Below are 18,934 nucleotides of genomic sequence, written 5' to 3'. Positions count from 1 at the left end.
ACAATGAATCACCCCCTTCAGGACTTGTGTTGCACGATTTCCTATCAATAAATTACCCGGAAGGAGACTTCCGGGCCACAAGGTGCAGGCATCTTTATGGTTCTCAGTTTGTATTGCCAAAGTGCGGGTCTTGTTCTGGCAGCCTTACTGGAGTTGAGCCAAGAGGCCTGGCTAGGTTAATGGGGGCTGACAGCAGCCGGGGACCCAAGGAGAGAGAAGGGGACCCCTGGACCCAGCCCCTCTCACCCCAGAAATGAAGTGTCTCCATCCTGCCTTGGCCCCAGCATATCTTGCCCCACTCAGACACTCCAGTGGCTCCTCAGAGCCATTAGGGCCCTCACTGCCCCATCGCATCAAGCTGGCCTCCGGTCCCCCTGCCTCCTGGAAGCCACCCCCTAGCCCTCCTGTTCTGGGCCATCCCTATTTCCCCCAGACTGGGCTTCTGGAAAGCAGGCTGGTTCACTGGTGTATCTCCCAGACCTAGGGAGCTGGCTGGTGCAATGGCTGGTATGGGGGGTGGTAGTGGCCTGGGGTGACCGTGGACCTTTCAGAAGGGGTGCCGTACCCAACTCCCACCTGAGCTTGCTCTTCCTCGGTACATGTTCCTGTCCCCAGCCAAGGTCCACAGGATATTCACAGTTTACTTATCTGAGGCAACTGCAGTTTTTGGCTTGTAGATCCCAATTTCCCAGAACCTGCCCCCACAGGGGCGGGACAGCAAGCATGTTATTAATTCATTCCCCACTTCTTCTCGAGTTCAGAAGCAACCTGCCAGGCACGGGAGCCAAAATGAAGACTTCAGCCCCTGGCCGCACCTGTAGCATCACGACGGTCCTGCTCTCGCTGCTGGCTGTCCTTCACACCTCCATCCCCCAAAAGGTAGTGGGTGTCCGTGGGGGCCTGAGTGTGAATGGTGTGAGCTGATTAGCAATGGTGAGAGCCTCTGCACGTGCAAGCATTATGTGGACAAGGGAGCGTGGATCAGTGTGTGTGCAAAGAGTTGGTGCTGACCATCCACCAGGCACTAGCCCGGGCTGTATGGTTCCTCTCTTACTTAACAGTAGGGAGATCTAGTCCCATTTTACGGGGAGAAAATGCAGCCCAATAAGTTGCTGCTAGAGGCCGGCAGTGGGGGGCGTGGGGAAAGGGGTAGGAATGGGCTTCACGAGGGGCACCTGGGTGGCTCAGTTGGTTGGGCAGTTGAATATTCAGCTTCGGCTTAGGTCACGATCTCACAGTTCATGGGTTTGACCCCCGCATCGGGCTCTGCACTTTTGGTGTGGAGCTTGCTTGGGATTTTTGCTCTCTCCTCTCTCTCTGACCCTCCCCCACTTGCACTTTTTCTCTCTTTCAAAATAAGTAAATAAACTTTTTAAAAAATGGGTTTCATGAGCCCAAGTCTACCTCTCCCTGGCTGAGTGGCCATGAAGGAGTTATTTATTTAAAGTTTGTTTATTTATTTTGAAAGAGAGAGAGAGGCATGCAAGCAGGGTAGGGGCAGAGAGATAGAGGGACAGAGGATCCGAAGCAGGCTCTACGCCAACAGCAGAGAGCCCAATGCGGGGCTCGAACTCACAAACTGCAAGATGATGACCTGAGCCGAAATCAAGAGTCAGAAGCTTACCCAATTGAGCCACCCAGGTGCCCCAGGAATTATGTACTCTGTGTCTGTTTCCTCATCTATAAAACACTAAAAAGAAAAGCTATTCAAACCTGTAACATTTATAAAGAACTTAGTACAGTGCCTGCCACCCAGCAGACACTCCCGTGTATACATAAGCTGCCGGGCCAGTCACCTGTCTCTGTGCTAAGCTGCGTGCACAGCGGAACATACCGTGTGCAGGCAGCTGGTGTGCACATGTCCTTCCCTGGGGACCACAGATCTGGAGGAGAGCATATGTCTGGGGAGGGTCCACAGCTGCAGGGTCAAGGGGGCAAAGAGGAAGGCTCCCAGCAATTAGAGACTGGGTCCTCATCACCTCCAAGTTCTAGCTCCTGTGAGCACCTGGCGGGAGACAGGCAAGAGCTGTTTTTCCCAGTTTCCACGAGGCTGAGGTCACCAGAAATCACAGGACTTGTTCATTACCCTTTCAGTGGACAGAGCTAAGATCAAATGTGAAGCTTCCTGACCCATCTAGGGCCCCCTGCCTGAGGAGTAAGTGAGAGTTGCTTCCCAGACGCACTGGGCCACAAGCTCCACCATCGTGGCCCTGAAGGGTGGGGAACGAAGCACATAGCTGCCTCTTATGTGAGACTGGTGTTCACATGTGGAATGTATCATGGGGTTTGGCTGGAGGCCTGGTCAGTGGCTCAGTCGGGGATGGGGGCCAGGGCTTGGTCCGGGACTCTTTAAAGAGTGCTGCCTCAAGCTGGACTGGCATTGAGACAATCCCATTCCTCCTCCTTCATTGGTCCAGAATGACATTGACATCTACAGCCTCACCGTGGACTCCAGGGTCTCATCCAGATTTGCCCACACAGTCGTCACCAGCAGGGTGGTCAACAAGGCCAATGTTGTACAGGAGGCCACCTTCCAGGTGGAGCTTCCCAAGAGAGCCTTCATCACCAACTTCTCCATGTAGGTACCTTCCTGCCCTCCTTGTCTCCCTCCCCAACCCAACACCATGATACCAGCTTCCCCGATGGCACCCAGTCAAGAAGAGCGACTCTCTTCCTGATGTGAGGTGTGCCTTAGGTGTGTGTGCTCGGCCTGTAGGCAATACAGGGAACCAGGGACTTTACCCACGAACTTCAGTACATTCTCAGAAGTATTCCATACCTCCGTCCTCCACACCTCCCTCCCTCCACCCCTCCCTCCTTCCATCCACCCCACCGTCCATCCCTCTGTGCGCCATCCCCAAATACTGCCCAGTTGACAGGTGGAAAACCACAGCATCTTGGTTTCTTTGCCTCTGAGGAGTACAGAGTTGGGGCATCCTGAGGCCCAGGCCCAGGCAGGAGGGAGTCACCCAAAGGCAGAGTCCAGCTCAGAATACAGAAGACTTCCTAACTCCGGGACTGCCCCACAATGGAGCAATGCCTTGAGGAGGGGGATCTCTTTGTCATAGGAAGTTCCAAGCCAGGCTAGTCCCCTCCCTCCCACCTGGGATACTGCAGAGGGCGTTTCTGCTCTGGACCAGAGGCCAAGAATTGGGAGACCCCCTGGGATTTCTGTGGACTCTGTGGCTGAGTGCTGATCCTCACCTTGTCCTCCTCACCCTTCCCGAATGTTTTGCAATGTTTGTCCAATACATGAGAACCCTCTCTATCTGTCCTTGTCCCCACCAGAGAGGCAGTGATTGAGGGCAGGCCAGAAAGAGGCTGATCCCAGCAACTCAGGGAGGGCGCTGGGTGGGACAGAGAGCGGGCTCAGCCGGGGTCCCCAAACTACCCTGAGACCTCTGAAAAACTATAGTGGGGGCTGGGTCCCTGTGCTCGGCTCCTTCTTCTCTCTTGGCCACTGCTTCTCCTAACCCTGGAGCGGGGGCCTGTGCTATGTGAGCACTGTGTGCAGTGTGCGCTCTGCAGGAGGCCCCCAGCCAGCTTGGGGAGGAGGGCACCCTGCCCCCTGCTTCCCTATGCCCTGCAGCAACACAATCTGGGCCCAGGGAGCGGCGCCAGCCCGGGGCTCTCAGCGCATGTGATGGGCCCGGAGCCTGGCAGCCTGCTGGCCTTGGCACCCCAGCTGGGCGTCCAGGAGGAGGAGCCCTGCGGCCCACTCTGCAGCCCCATCCCTAGCCCAGGGTTAAATTATGACCAGGAATGTCAGGAAGGTGGGGAGGAGGAACACTGGGTCCTAATGCCCTGGCTACCCCCGCCGACCCCTGCACACCCTTTCATGCCACCCCCAGGTGGAGCAGGGCTGTGTTTGCCCGACACATCCCTGCTCGCCTCCCAAGGAGGATCTGGAGTAGTCATTTTCATTCCAGAGGAGAAGCCCTGGTAGCTCTTTCTAGTCCCCAAAAATAGGATTGTGGGACCCACACCCCTGGGAGTCCAGTCCACCCGTTGTCCAACACCTGCTTCCCCAGAGGCCAACCTCCCTGAAGAGCCCCCTGCCCTGTGCTGGCAGGGGGAGGGGCCAGAGGCTTTCAGTGCTGCGTTTCCCACTGACCTGGGAGCCCGGCATCTCTCCCCTTCCCAGTCTTCCCCGCACAGGTGCATGCAGGGCTGGACACAGGGGCACCCCAGAAAGCTCACTGGTGACTGACCAGTTCTTCTGGGAGCAGGCTGTGAGATGAGAGGGAAAGCTGGGATGTGGGGCCAGACTGCAAGGGTGAAGAGAGGCTGGGACTTAGCTCAGTCCTGCCTCCTCTGCAGCCTCCTTCCCCTGTGTGTTCGGTAAACACATGTTTGCCAACACTGTGCACGCTTCAGGGTAGATGGAGGCGTGGCATAGCATGCAGAGCTCTCCTCCCCACCTGGGGTCCTGCAGAGACTTGTATACAGTAAGTACATAATAAACAGGGATGGCCTCAGGCAGAGACAGGAGTTACTCTGTTAAGAGGCACACCGAGTCAAGGGAGGCTCCCTGGAGGAGGTGGGATTGGAGTGGGCTGCCCCTATCAGGCCCTCCACAAATCTTCCCCTCCTGCCGCAGGATCATCGACGGTGTGACTTACCCTGGGAACATCAAGGAGAAGGCTGCAGCCCAGGAGCAGTACAGCACGGCCGTGGCCAGAGGGGAGAGTGCTGGCCTCATCAAGTGAGCCAAAGATGGTGGTGGGAAGGGACCCCAGGGGGGTGGGGGCAGAGGCTGCCCTGCCTCCAGCCCTTCAGACCCTCTCCAGCCTCCAGTGGCCATACCCCCGCCCGGCCTGGAGGGACAAACCTGACGTCCCTCTCCCCCAGGGCCACCGGAAGAAAGATGGAGCAGTTCCAGGTGTCAGTCAATGTGGCTCCCTCTGCCAAGGTCACCTTCGAGCTAGTGTATGAGGAGCTGCTCAAACGGCGTCTGGAAGTGTATGAGCTGCTGCTGAAAATCCAGCCCCAGCAACTGGTCAAGCATCTCCAGGTACTGGCACCGCCTTTTCCAGGGAGGTCTCCAGGAACACACCTGCTCTGCTGAGGGCAGCCCCTCCTTCCCCCTCTGCCTCCCCGGAGGCCCAGCCCCAGCTCCCTGCCAACCCAGTGACCCGCTTCTTGTCTCCAGATGGACATTCACATCTTTGAGCCTCAGGGCATCAGCTTTCTGGAGACAGAGAGCACCTTCATGACCAACGAACTGGCAGATGCTCTCACCATCTCACGGAACAAGACCAAGGTGGGCCTGCCATTGTCAGCAGGCAAGGGTACCAAGGGGCCTGTTGTCCGGCCAGCCTTATGAGTCTGTCCGGAGAGCGGGACAACTGGGCAGAATCTCTGTGCTGGAGGGACTTCTGAGGTCTGTGTCCATGCTGCCACTTGGCAGAGGTGGAGGACAAGGCCCAGAGAAGGGTGGTAGGTGCTGGTGTGGAGACCACCTTCGCCTTGGTGGGGAGAAGGCTGTGGGGAGGAACTTAAGTGAGGGCCCCATGGATGGAAAGGGGCCCGCCAGCTGGATCATGCATATCCTGAGCCGGGCCCCTGCTGGTGCAGCTCTAAGAGCAGAGGTTCACTCCCCCACTCCCCTATGGGGAGTCATTCTCTCCAACAGCTCAGCCTCAGGGAACATTCCCTGGACTGTGGCCCAAGGCCATATCCTGGAATTCTTGCTTCAGATGGGGTGGGTGTGGCCATGGGGCTCTTCTCAACCCCAGCCTGTCCTTTCCCAGGCTCACATCCGATTCAAGCCCACACTCTCCCAGCAAAAGTCACCAGGGCAGGAGGACACAGTCCTGAATGGCAACTTCATCATCCGCTACGATGTGAACCGGACCCTCTCCGGGGGCTCTATTCAGGTGTGTGGGCTCCAGGCGAGAATAGGGGCAACCAGAAAATCCATCCATACTCAAGGGCTTGAGCTTACATGTTCTAGAAGGAAAGGCAAAGTAACTGCCCCTACTCATCAGTGTGAACCAGTGGCAGCACAGACCAAAAACAAGCAATTTTGTTATGTTGTCCCTGAAACAATTTTCTTTTGGAGGCACAGAAGTTTCATCTCTGCTAAAGAGATGCCTTGCAGGATTTTCCTTATTGCCTTGGCTGACAGGAGGCTCACAGTTCAGTTTGATGTCCAATGGCAGTAGCTTCTTTCATGCACGTTTCTGGCTTCATTGTGCTTTCCCTTTACTCTTTTGATGGACCTTGTTTTTTAAAACTTTTTTTAACTTTTTTTTTTGAGAGAGACAGAGTGTGGGTGGGGGAGGGGCAGAGAGAGAGGGAGATACACAATCCAAAGAAGGCTCCAGGCTCTGAGTTGTCAGCACAGAGCCCGATGACGTGGGGCTCAAACTCACACACCGTGAGTCACGACCTGAACTGAAGTCAGAAGCTCAACCCACTGAGCCACCCAGGTGCCCCACTATGGACCTTGTTTTTCAAGTCCTTACTCTTTTAACGGATCTCAGATTTATTATGTCTAAACCTTTTAGGATAAATTGCCTCAAATACTAAAACAAATAGGAGGTAAAGTGGGGGTAGAGTTCTAGTAGGCCACACGTGAGCAGGGAAGGCAAGAGAGGGGCTGGACTGAGCCCTAGAAGATGGTGAGGATTTGAGGAATTTAGCAGTGGGACAGAGACAGATGGGGCTGCGTGAAGAGAGGAACCCAAGTATTAAGCTGAGAAGGCTGGTTGGGGGCAGGGCAGGGCTGCAGCTCTTATTACCTGGGTTTGTTTCACTCTGATCACAGATTGAAAATGGCTACTTTGTACACTACTTTGCCCCCGAGGGCCTACCCACAATACCCAAGAATGTGATCTTTGTCATTGACAAGAGCGGCTCCATGTTGGGCAGGAAGATCCAACAGGTGGGTCCCACAGGTTAAGACCACAACTCTGGAAACTCATACATGCCTCACACCATCACCTCTGGCCCAGTAGGCAGATTCTCCCTCCTCCATCTTCCTGAGTATGGGGTACCCAGGGGTTGAGATTGGTCAGAGTATCGGCAGGTCCTGGCTCTAGAGCAGTCACCATGCAAGTCCGGGGATGCCAGCCCAAGTACACAGGATGCCAGCCCCAGGGAGGCTCCACTGAGACACCCACCTTGTCTCCGATCCTCCTGCTCAGACCCGGGAAGCCTTAATCAAGATCCTGGATGACCTCAGCCCCAGAGACCAGTTCAACCTTATCAGCTTCAGCGGGGATGCAACCCAGTGGAAGCCATTGCTGGTGCCAGCCTCAGCCGAGGACGTGAACCAGGCCAGGAGATATGTGGCTGGCATCCAGGCCCAAGGCGGTGAGTGCCTCTGTAGCCTTGCTATGGTGTGGGGGCTTCTGGGGCACCAAGCCCAGCCTGAGGCGCTGGGCTGGAAGCCATCCTGAGTGTGTGCCCCCCAGGGACCAACATCAACGACGCAATGCTGATGGCCGTGCAGCTGCTGAGTAACGCCAACCGGCAGGAGCTGCTGCCCGCGGGCAGTGTCTCCCTCATCATCCTGCTCACCGATGGTGACCCCACTGTGGGTGAGGGCACCACCAGCAACTCCAAGGCACACGGCCCAGAGGGATCTGCTGAGGCCTTCCCCTGGCTTGCTGTGGAACCTGAGGCAGGGGGGGGGGGGGTCTCTAGAGTCCAGAAGTATCCATTGAACAAATCTCTGTTTTCTCATGCCCCCCACCCCCTTCCCAAACTGCTGGGCCCAGGAGAGACCAACCCTGCGAGGATCCAGAAGAACGTGCAGGAAGCCATAGCTGGCCAGTACAGCCTCTTCTGCCTGGGCTTTGGCTTCGATGTCAGCTATGCCTTCCTAGAGAAGCTGGCACTGGACAACGGCGGCCTGGCTCGGCGCATCTATGAGGACTCGGACTCTGCCCTGCAGCTCCAGGTGCCAGAGTGTCCCCAGTGGCCCCTGAGTGAGGGATGGCACAGAGAGGCAGGCAGACCCCAGCCCCGCACTCGTGACACCCGCCACCTTGCAGGATTTTTACCAGGAAGTGGCCAACCCACTGCTGACAGCAGTGACCTTTGAGTACCCAAGCAACGCTGTGGAGGAGGTTTCGCAGGACAACTTCCGGCTGCTCTTCAAAGGCTCCGAGATCGTGGTTGCTGGGAAGCTCCAGGACCAGAGCCCTAATGTGCTCTCAGCCAAAGTCAGAGGGCATCTGGTGAGTGTGGCCGGCCATTCTGCAGGGGAAAGGCCGCTGGAGCAGGGAGTCAGAAGGGCTTCATTCACACCCCAGACCCACAGGGCTCCAGCAGTTGAGAGAGCAAGTCACGAAGTGCTGTCTCCCACTTAGAGATGACACTCAGCAGTCCGTCTGTGCTCCTGCTGTTCCTGAGAGAACCAGAGGCCTGGCATTCCCTCCTGTCCTCACACTGCCCTCTGAGGTTGCAATGGGGCAGAGAGGGCTGCTCCCATTTCACAGATGAGCAGGCTGAGATCCAGGCAGGGCAGGCAACTTGCCTGGGGCCCCTCTGCAGCCAGGTCAAGAGCCTGGCTCCCCACATGGTGCCGTCTCTGCCCAGTCTTCCCCTGCCTCTGTGCCACAGGAGGCCCTGTCATTCCACAGAGAGAAACAGCACCTGCTCTGCATGCACCAGGTCCTTCTCTAGGCCCTGGGGACGCTGTCCTCCCGACAGTGACAGTGCGTATAAATCCTCACACCAGCAAGGAGATTCGGGCTGGGATGTCCCTGACACAACAAACCCGGGAACTCAGGGGAGCAGCCCTGGGAACCCAAACCTGGTCTGGGAATCAGGGAGGGATGCCTGAAGGAGGCCCAGCTGAGACTGAAGGATGAGTAGAGGATGGTACAGGCCAGATGGTGGGGTGATGGAGGAACATTCTAGGCTTGCATGGCAAGCAGGCAGTGTGTGTGGGAAGAACAGCAGGTAGGTGAGTCAGAAGAGAATGGGGGGGTCCCGGGCCTCACCTCAGAGGAAGTGGCCGAGTAGTGGGATGGGCAGTGTGTGACCTATGGCCAGCCTGCCTGGGTTCAGACCCAGCTCTGCCACCTCCCAGAGGTGAGTCCTGGGGCAAATCACTTAACCTCACTGTGCCTCAGTTTCCTCCTGTGTAAAAATCAGAATAGGTCACCCTACCCACCTTGTAAGACTGCTGTGGGGATTACAGTCTGGCCCCAGTGTAAATATTTCATTCATGTTAGCTGCTAATATGAACCTAAAGGCCCAGGCGTTCCCAAAGTGTAGGACCCAAGGTGACTCAGGGTAGTTCACAAACATGTTTGTTTTAGTAGTTGTGTATTTATTTTAATGTGTCTCCTGAAAAATAGAACTTGAACCCCAGACCTAAGATTTCACAGGTATTATTGCTTGGGACAGGGCCAAATAAATAGTATTCGACTATTTAAAGTTCATTTAAGGAAAACCATCAAGCAAATAGCTCTATGTGTGGATAGGACAAAATTCGTGCAGGTGGCCTGCATGTGACAGTGTGGGGAGGCCTGGCTCTGGGTGAGAGACAGAGGAGGTAGTTCCAGCAGGGGTAGCGGGATCTGATCCACACTGAGAAGTTCTTCGACTGCGGTGGGGAGCAATGGCAAGAAAGGTGGGGTTTCCTCTGTCCCCCCACCTCCCGCCACTTCCCAGGCTGTGGGCAGGGCAGCCCCAGACCAGAAGCCCCCTCCCTGGGGAAGGATGCAGCAGTCACTCGGAGCTCGGCATATGCCTTGCTGCCTCCATCCCACAGTGCCCAGCCCCAGCAGAGGGCATCAGCATGGGCCGGGATAGCTGGTTGCGGGTGGACGGGACCCCAAGCCCTATCAGGGCCATGACACCGGAGTCCTCTTTTCAACTCTGCCACTGACTGCTGGGGAAAGCTCTTCCCTCTTTGTCCCCAGAGTCTTTATCTTTGGGGTGAGTGTGGAATGCATCTGGGGACCCTTTCTGTCCACTTGGACAGAAACTTGGACTGTCCACTTGGACACCACACTTGGACTTCCTTCCTACTGCTGTTTCTACACTGTCCTGGGCTTCACATCCCATTCTCATTTCCCTTTCTCTGGAAGGATCCGTCTGACCTGAGCGTCCAGCTCTGTGTCTGCCATGTTGCACTTGGACGGTTTACTACCTTTTATCTCCACCTCCTTCTCATCTTGGGAGGCTCTGTGACCAAGACTCTCATTCCCCAAACTCCCTACCCACGCCCCACTCTACTCAAAGGTGGTGCAGTCCTTGCAGCCGATGCATGGGGGCTGCCCCAGCTCCAAGCAGGTTTCATGTGGGAGCACTTGGAAGACCTAGGCCCTCACAGCTCCTGCCCCGGCTGGGCCCCTCTTTCTAGCACATGCAGAACATCACCTTCCAAACGGAAATTAGAGTGGCGGAGAAGGAGGAAGAGTTCCAGAGCCCCAAGTACATCTTCCACAGCTTCATGGAGAGACTCTGGGCATACCTGACCATCCAGCAACTGCTAGAGAAAATGTGGGTAGCCCACACCTTTGAGGGCCCACCAGGACAGCTACACATAGCCTGAGCACCTTCACAAGCTTCCCATGGCGGCGGGGGCGGTGGGGGGAGCAGCGGGCACAGGGTGTCTCCCAAGTCCAGAGAGAGGGGGTTGTGGCACCACGTGTAAGCTCCAGACTCTCCCAGTGGAACCTTCCCAGAAGGGTCTGGAAGGGAGGAAGAATCTGACAAGGCATCCAGGGACCTGCTGAACCTGTGATGTCCTCAACCTACAGGATTTTGGCATCTGATGCTGAGAAGCAGGCCCTTGAGACCCGAGCTCTGAACTTGTCGCTCCAGTACAGCTTTGTCACACCCCTCACGTCCATGGTGGTCACCAAACCCGAAGGCGAAGAACGATCTGAAGTTGCAGAGAAGCCCGTGGAAACCGGTGGGTGTGAGAGCAGGACCCCAGCCTCCTTGGCAGCACAGTTTTGACCCAGCACCCTCCGCAGCCTTTCCTCTGCATCCCAACCAAGACCCCGACCCTGCCACCCCTAATCTCCCAGGAGCCCTGGGAGACTCCTCCCATTTCATTGATGTGAAAGCTGAGGCCAGGTCTCCTGACCCCAGAGTTCACTGCACCTGTTTAGTGCTGGGGTTGGAAAGCAAGGTTAAATACAAGCATGTCAAATTTATTGAAATCACTCTAACAGTGTATTTCTTTCTTTCTCTTTTTGTTTTATCCAGAAAACAAACGCAAGCACTTCCACTTAGGTAAGAGCCTCAAAGGCTGGGCTGGGGGACAGTTGGCTGACACAGGACCTAAGGCACCAGCCCCACAAGGTTGCTGGCCAGGGCCTCTCCAGCCCAACCCCACTGCCAGCAGGGGATGTCATCTGCCTAAGCAAATGGGTGCATTTAGTCACTTCGTTCATTCAGATACTGGCTGCCATTTGGGGCCTGCCCTGGGCACTAGGGATACAATCCCTGTTCAACTGCAGGCCCCAGAAAGGTACATCTAACAAGCAAACCCAGGTCCCTCTGATTTCCAGGTCTTCCTCTCTCCAGATTTCATACCATGGGAGACAGAAGGTCCAGATTAACAGGTGGCAAAGGAGGAGAGGGGAGAGGGGTGGGAGATTGACAGAATCGTGACCCTGGCCACAGACTGGGCTCTGCCCTGGTTGTTGGGGGAGTGACTTTCCTGGTTCACCTGGCTGGCTGGCGGGGCTGGGACTCACGTCCAGTTATGTCTGATTAGGGAGCAGCTATGCAGACTCCTTCCTTACCGAAAGAAGCGGCTATAGAGGACCAAGTAATTTGAATTGGGGACTGGGGGTGGGGGCTGACATCCCAGTGGCAGGGGCGGAGGGGTTCAAGAAGGGTCCTTTGTTCCCACTTTGAATTTCTTCTGGCCATGGGAGAAGAAGCTCCCAGAGTGATGAGTGCAGGGAAGGGAGCCATCCGCCCTCTCCACATCCCTCTCCCGGGGTGGGTCCCAGAGCCCAGGTTGGGGGGGGACCATGACACCACTTTAGAGAAGACTGTGTGCGTGTCAACTTTTCCAAAGCTGGACCTTCTGGGAAAGCACCTGGTAACCCAGGGAGAATCGGACCACAAGGACCTGTTCATTCTCCATCTCATCGTCTAACCTACCATGGGGTTAGGGACTTGCTGCTACCAGACATGTTGTTAGGTAAGCCACTTTCTGACCCTCTGAGAGTCTAGTTTCCTTAAGGTGATCATTAAACCTGCCTGTAGAGTTGGAGAGGTAAAGCACCAGCACAGAGCCTGACACGGGGCTCAAACCCACGAACTGTGAGACCATGGCCTAAGCCAAAGTCAGACACTTAACTGACTGAGCCACCCAGGTGCCCTGAAGTAATGTGTCCTTTATTTTCACTGGATCAGATTCATTACACTCTGGAGGCTGGCTCAGGATGGAACCTTCTAGAAAGGGAAGGCTTCCTCCATTTCCAAAGCTAACAGTGGTCCCTTGAGCTATTTCCAATCCCAAATCTGGATTCAGAAATGGCAGAGTCAGGCTAGACCCCATGTCCTCTGCATTTTCCCTAATAGTGTGCTCTCCTGTTTGAAAATCTCATTACAAAGGCTCTTCCAAGTTGGATGTATGTTTGGCAGGGGTTGTGGGGCCGGGGGGGTGGCGGGTGGCAACGATGGCTGGAGGATGTGAAGATTACTCTCAATCCTGACTACCTTCTTCCTTTCTGTTTCTGGCTGCCCCTGCACTAATGCCTGCTTTGGCACCATCAGCCCCCTCCACTCCTGATGAAGTGGATTTAAGAATCAAGGCCAGAGTTTCTGCAATACCTTCTGACACTATGACACAGAGACACCAGGAGAGGAAACACTCGGGGAGCTCTGAGGACACATCACGTGGGTTTCCCAGTGTTGAAGTTGAGAGGGAGCCCTGGCCACGGGCATCTGCTTCTCCATCTCTCACCTCTTCCCCCACTCCCCAGGAAGCGGTTGTCTAAATCCAGACTTTTTCTTCTTTCAGAACCAGCCAAGACAGACTCACCCCCAGGTAGGTTGCCAGCCTCCCTCAGGCCCCCTCCCTGCCCTTACCTCCCAGCCCGCTCTACCTGCTGTAGGAACTACACCTGCTGTCCCAGCCCCCATCCAGGCACCTCCTGTCATCCTGACACTGCCCGGACAGAGTGTGAATCATCTCTGTGTGGACATCAAGCACTCTCAGGGGCCAATGAACCTGCTCTCAGACCCTGACCAAGGTGAGAGGTGCATACCCAATCATCCACCCAGAGAGACCCAGACACCACTCACTCCCAACTTAACCACCCCAGAGACAATGATGGGACACCAGCCCATGGAGACACACCTTACCCCATGTGGGCCTGTCCCAAGATCACGGTGTGGCCTGCCTCTGAGCGCTGACACTTGCACTTACACGGCCACCCCACAGACTTTCCCCTGAACACCACATATGCAGGTCCGGGTGGCCTGGGCACTCCAGGGAGACCAGATGTGGACTTGCCCCAGGCACTGCCATACTTCAGGGGTGGCGAGACAGACTTGGGCACACATAAGCTCAGAGGCCTGTAGTCAATGCCCAGAGTGACATGGAAGTGAGCCCAGAGGAGGAGACAAGAGCTGTCCGAGGGTCAGGGGAGGCTGCACGGGGTCATACAGGAATGATTGGGCCTTGGCAGACGAGTGGGGGCCCACTGGGCAGAGGAAGGGGAAAGCAGCAGCGGAGCCCTGGAAGGTACTGATAGGACTCTGGAGGGTGTGGAGCAGGTGAATGGGAGGAAGGGGTAGGTGTGCTGACCAGGCCTGCACTCCCAACCCCAGAAGGGTCCTACTGGTTGAACCGAGTGTCAGGTCAGATGTGAGGATACACAGCACTCGGGGATGCTCACACACACCTGCAGAGCCACCCAGAGCCAATGAGTCTCTGCGGCTCCCCCTTTCCTCCCACATCCACCCAGTCTACCGCTCATCTCACCAGGCCGTGGTCTGCTTGCTCCCAGAGGCTGGGCGTCACTCGTTTTCCATCTCGCTCTTGGCCACAGCACCTCATTAGGCCAGCCACACTATGGGGGCTTTATGAATATTCCCTGATTTCAGACAGGATCTGCCCTCTCAAAGGGCTCGTCTGAAGGTGGCCATCGCTGAGGATTCGGGGGCCCTTCCAAAGCCACATGAAATCAGGGGATGAGGGAGAGGTTGTGGGAGGAAGTGTTAGGAAAAGGGGACTGAGAAGGTGAGCCGGTGAGAAGGGGTTTGGGTGGACCTGTCATCCAGGCCAGCGCCCAGCTGGGGCCATGGCCTTGACCTCTGTGCTCCCGGCCCTCTTAGGGGTTGAGGTGACTGGCCAGTATGAGACAGAAAAGGCCCAGTTCTCATGGATCGAGGTGACCTTCAAGAACCCCCAGCTGCAGGTCCGCGCCTCCCCTGAGCACGTGGTAGTGACTCGAAATCGAAGAAACTCTGCCTATAAGTGGAAAGAGACGCTGTTCTCGGTGACACCTGGGTATGCCCCCCGCTGGGTACTTCTCTGGCCACATTAGTTGGCTGGTGACTGCTGCTAGGTGATCTGGGCCCATGCGCCTGGGGATGGGGTGGCGGAGCATGCGTCTCCTGCGGTGGGCTGCCCCCGCAGAGAGCCCTGCACCATACCCTCCCGTTCTGGAGGTCACAGAGGGGTTGTGCTGGGACCCAGCTGCCCTCACACCTCACCCGGGTCACTACCCGACGTGGGGCACAGTGTGGTTTGGAGCTAGCTCTACTGCCAGTCCTGTGTGACCCTGGGCAGGCTGCCTAGCTGCTCTGTTTCCTCACTCGTAACTAGAGACAATCATCCAGCCCTGAGTCAGAGGGCTGAGGAGAAGGTCCAATGAGGGGATGGGATCCAGGAGTACTGTGCCCATTGGACAGTATGGTGCCCACTGGGTACAGGGGAGGGCCGTGCTGTCTGTGTGGTGAGGTAATGACAACAATAATGAGAAGCTGGAGAGCACTGTTCCCTGGGGGATGTTACGAATGTCATCCTTAGCATAGAGGTGGACGGCCACCTCTTCTGGGTGAGGCTGCCCCACCACAGAGCTTTCCAGAGGCAGCTTGCCAGCTCTGGAGGCTACCAGGGGCCTGGGAGTGGGGCCAAGGACCCTGGCCCTCTTTGAGCAGTGCGCAACACCCCAGCCTATACTGAGCACGGAGAGTCTTGTCCTCTGCCCTCTCACTGCGCCACACTGTAGAGACCGGTTTCCACTTGACAAATGAGTGGGTGCCTAGAAAATCTGAGGGGCTTACCCGAAAACCATCCAATTTCATAAGAGATCTTAAAGTCTCCTATTATCTGATAAATGCACAAAGAATGACAAGAGTTTCTGTGCCCTGGACGTGCACACTAGAAGGTAGAATGAAGAATTCCTAACACCTGCAGTGAGAGAAAATCCAAATACTTTCATGAGCTGCAGAAGATACACCTAAGGGAAAACAGACCACATCTTGTACATTGAATCAAGGACAGTGTAAATTTAGGGCAGTTCCATTTCAAATAACCTCAGAGTAACAGCAGGGTCTTATTCAACATGCTTTAAGGAGCCTGACATTCAAAGCTTATCTTAAGTAGAAAAGGACAGGATAGGATGAAAAGGGACTTGCTCTTCTAGACATAAGTAACACTAATCATCAGAAGGAAGTGGCACTAGCCATAAAAACGAAGGGGATAGAATGAATGTATCAGGCAATTGCCTAAATCATATAAAACTAATTTATGAGAAACTAATCTAAGAAAACCAGGGAGGGAAAGGAATCTGGTTTATCTTATAAATAATACACCAGATACCGCTAAGACGGTCCCAGTTTACCAGTGAGGAAAGCGAAGCCCAGAACATTTAAGGGACGTCCCGCCCAAGGCCACTCCCACCTCGATTGCTCAGGATGCGGGGTTTCCCCACAGCCTCAACATGACCATGGACAAGGCGGGGCTCCTGCTGCTCAGCAGCCCAGACAAAGTGACCATCGGCCTGCTCCCCTGGGACGGTCCTGGGGAGGGACTCCGGCTCCTTCTGCGGGACACCGACCGCTTCTCTAGCCACGTTGGCGGGACCCTTGGTATGTTGCCCACGGCTCAGGGCACCCTCAGAAGCCACCTCTGCCTGCGAACTGGCAGTGCCCTTCACCTCTATGTGTCTCCCAACCTCCATCTTTTTTCCTTGCTGACCCGCCCTTTGTATTTCAGGCCAGTTCTACCAGGGAGTGCTCTGGGGGCCCCCAGCAGCGGCAGATGACAGCAGGCGAACACTGAGCGTTCAGGGCCGTGACTACTCTGCCACCAGGTGACTGCGCAAGCAGGCCACTGAGCCTGGCTGGGTGTGGAGGCCTAGAGGCTGGGAACTGGGCTTGGCGGGTGGCCCTACTCCTCTGTCCTTGCCTGGAACCTAGAGACAGTGAGGGCAAAGGTTGATACTTTAGATATCTCTGACCTAGCTCTCAGTGACCTCACAGAGGACAGTCAGCTCAAACCTGCAAAAAACACCCCAGCCCAGAGATCACTAGGGTGAGTCGGGGACAGTAGGAAATTCCTCCCAAACTCTCAGAGCCCTGGGCCCTGAAGACCACACACAGCTGGGTCCACTTGGGTGACCAGGCCTTGTCGTCCTGTGCTGGAGGAAATTCTAAGGCTCCCAGCCTCTCTACCCTCCACACTCCTAACCCCAGCCATCTCCCTCTCTTCCCACCACACCTGGGATTTGCTGACCACCTATCTTTCTGTCTGTCCACGTATCCATCCCAGATTGCTCAAGCTGGATTACCAAGAGGGTTCCCCAGGAACAGAGATTTCCTGCTGGTCCGTGGAGCTGTAGTTATGTGGGAGGGGTTGTGCCCACACCCCGGGCCACCCCACTGTGTGCAGAGAGCTGCCACCCTGTGGCCAGAAGACCGCCCGTGGGGCCCGGACTGCGATGGGGAGGGATATTCCCACTCATTCCAAATAAAGGTGCTGTGAGCCCAGGGAATGGACATCTGTGGTTGCATCTGGCTACATCCCAGGGCCTCAGAATCCCATTAGAACCTTCCACTGTGAGCCCCTCTAAGGCCTGTGGCCAGTAAGGCCCATGAAGAACTTTTAGTCCAACCTCTTCATTTTACAAGCAGAGAAACTAAGATTTAAAGAGATTAAATCACCCATTTAAAATGTTGCTGCAGCCCCCAGCTGGGGGTCTAGGGCGGGAGAACATTCTCTGGGAGCAAAGGTTCAGTCTGCTTAATGGTCACTGAGTCTGTGAAACCCCGTTTCGACTAAAAACAAAAACAAAAACAAAAAGAAGAAAAAGAGTGAACTGGGTAGAAGTTCTTATTAGAAACACAACTGGCCCTGGGTGGGCACAAACTGGGTAGAAGTTCTTTATAGGCCAACTCTCCAACTTCTCAGCAAGCTCTTGGGCCCCTCGGTGATGGGATTTGCATGACACGGTTTGGTTTTTGCACCTGTGCTCAGGATGTCCGCTCGCCACCGGGTCAAGAGGCCAGCACTGGAGATGGGGGAGGCAGAGATGAGGTCCCCGGCCCACGGAGGACGCAAGCGTCTGTCCCCAGGAGCCTTGAGTCTCATGAGGGTGCTCCAGGCCTGGGCTCCAGGCCCTGGGTCTGCTCTCCCATCCATGCTCTGGGGGTGGGCACCCCCAAGATTGCACTCAATCCCCTGCATAGGCGAAGCACACCTAAACATCTACAGTTACTCCACCTACTTCTTAAAAAATGACACGTCTTTGGCTTACAAATAAAAACCATGAAGAGAACAAAAGCAAAACCATGAGAATAGAATAAAAGAAACAAGCAGGGGAGGAGTTAGATCACAGGCACCAGGGTAAGGCAAGCTAGAGCGGCACAAAGCTTTGTGCAGAGCTTCCTGGCAGCCAGGGGAAAGCAATAAATGAGCTCGTTTGCTTGCTGAGAGGAAGCAAACTAGATCACCAGGGAAAGCATTCTGTTCTCAGCTCTAGAGCTTTACAGGTTGTTTGCAGAGTGAGTCTTTCTAGAAGGGTCAGGGGAGAGGCCAGTGGGAGGGGGTTCCAGCAGCGGGTTTGCCAAATTCACAGGAACACCCCTGCTGAGCTGCTGCGTCTCCATTGAGCCTGGTGGGCAGGTGGGGGTCAAGGCTGAGTCACCTTGTGAAGGTTGCTCCGAGGGGCTCAGACCAGAGCTCTGACATACCGGGATGCGAGATGAGTGCCCACCCCGACTCACCCCTCCAGGACCCCAACAGCTAGGCTGGGCTGTGGAATTGGTACAGCAGCAGAGGGGTCATGGGTGACTTTCTGGCCCAGCCGTACTTGCAGAGGTGTTCTCCGTGAACAGGTGAAAGGAGTTCGGTGCCCTTCGCTGTTTTGTTCACCGAGTGCTTTCCAGCACTCACTTGGGCCAGGCCAGGGGCTGAGTGCTGCAGGTCCATTGGATACCATGGAGACACATTACCTCATGTGACAGCTACCACCCAGAGAACAACCAGGTGCCACCAAGAGTCCGGGGAATGTCAGGGAAGGGTTCCTAGAAGTGGCATGGTTGGGGTTGGATTTTGAAGAATAAAGAGAAGTTAGCCCAGTGAAAAAGGAGGGCAAGGACACCAGGCCTAGAGCGAGGACACTGTGCACCAAGTCAGGGAAGGTGCAGTGCCATGGGGTGAGACGGAAGCAGATGCTGAAGTAGAGAAGCAGGACCAGGCCATCACTGGCTGAGTGCCCCCTGCCATGAAGCATAGCTTCTATCTTGAAAGCTGAGGGTAAGCAAAGACAGGTGTAGCCAGGATAATCTAGGACTGGGGAGCAAACAGGGTCCCCCTGGCTTTTACCTGCGTGGAGGGCCTCCCCGACTGTTGGAGGGAAGGGGCAAAATTTGTTTTGGGGACCTCCTCCTGACTTTCTCCCAGCTCGCTGGGCCAGGAGACTAGCTGGAGGCGAAGGACAAAGACAGGCACCTCAGGAGGGCCAGAAACTATAATGATGATGTGTCT

At 55.6% G+C, this 18,934-nt stretch overlaps 1 protein-coding gene across 4 annotated transcripts; it reads left to right on the top strand.

The window, feature by feature from the left end:
• Nucleotides 1-741: 741 nt before the first annotated feature.
• ITIH4 (inter-alpha-trypsin inhibitor heavy chain 4) lies at nucleotides 742-16,935 on the top strand. Of its 4 annotated transcripts, none has more exons than XM_042929642.1 (24): nucleotides 742-879; nucleotides 2,418-2,578; nucleotides 4,601-4,705; nucleotides 4,852-5,014; nucleotides 5,153-5,263; nucleotides 5,754-5,879; nucleotides 6,773-6,889; nucleotides 7,152-7,320; nucleotides 7,422-7,547; nucleotides 7,728-7,909; nucleotides 8,004-8,189; nucleotides 10,328-10,467; nucleotides 10,728-10,882; nucleotides 11,182-11,208; nucleotides 11,487-11,540; nucleotides 11,696-11,749; nucleotides 12,008-12,130; nucleotides 12,709-12,831; nucleotides 12,956-12,982; nucleotides 13,071-13,187; nucleotides 14,275-14,449; nucleotides 15,881-16,035; nucleotides 16,163-16,259; nucleotides 16,718-16,935. In XM_042929642.1, exons 1-24 carry the CDS (start codon nucleotides 790-792, stop codon nucleotides 16,785-16,787), a joined length of 2,853 nt encoding a protein of 950 aa, XP_042785576.1. In that variant the 5' UTR covers nucleotides 742-789; the 3' UTR covers nucleotides 16,788-16,935. The 4 variants fall into 4 exon arrangements, with proteins under 4 accessions (XP_042785576.1, XP_042785575.1, XP_042785577.1 ...); XM_042929641.1 differs by having other exon boundaries at nucleotides 12,005-12,130; XM_042929643.1 differs by lacking the exon at nucleotides 11,487-11,540 and having other exon boundaries at nucleotides 12,005-12,130.
• The last annotated feature ends 1,999 nt before the right edge of the window (nucleotides 16,936-18,934 follow it).

This window comes from Panthera leo, chromosome A2 (genome assembly GCF_018350215.1).
Source record: "Panthera leo isolate Ple1 chromosome A2, P.leo_Ple1_pat1.1, whole genome shotgun sequence".
NCBI classification, from domain to species: domain Eukaryota; kingdom Metazoa; phylum Chordata; class Mammalia; order Carnivora; family Felidae; genus Panthera; species Panthera leo.
This window is presented reverse-complemented; position numbering and strand designations above follow the sequence as displayed.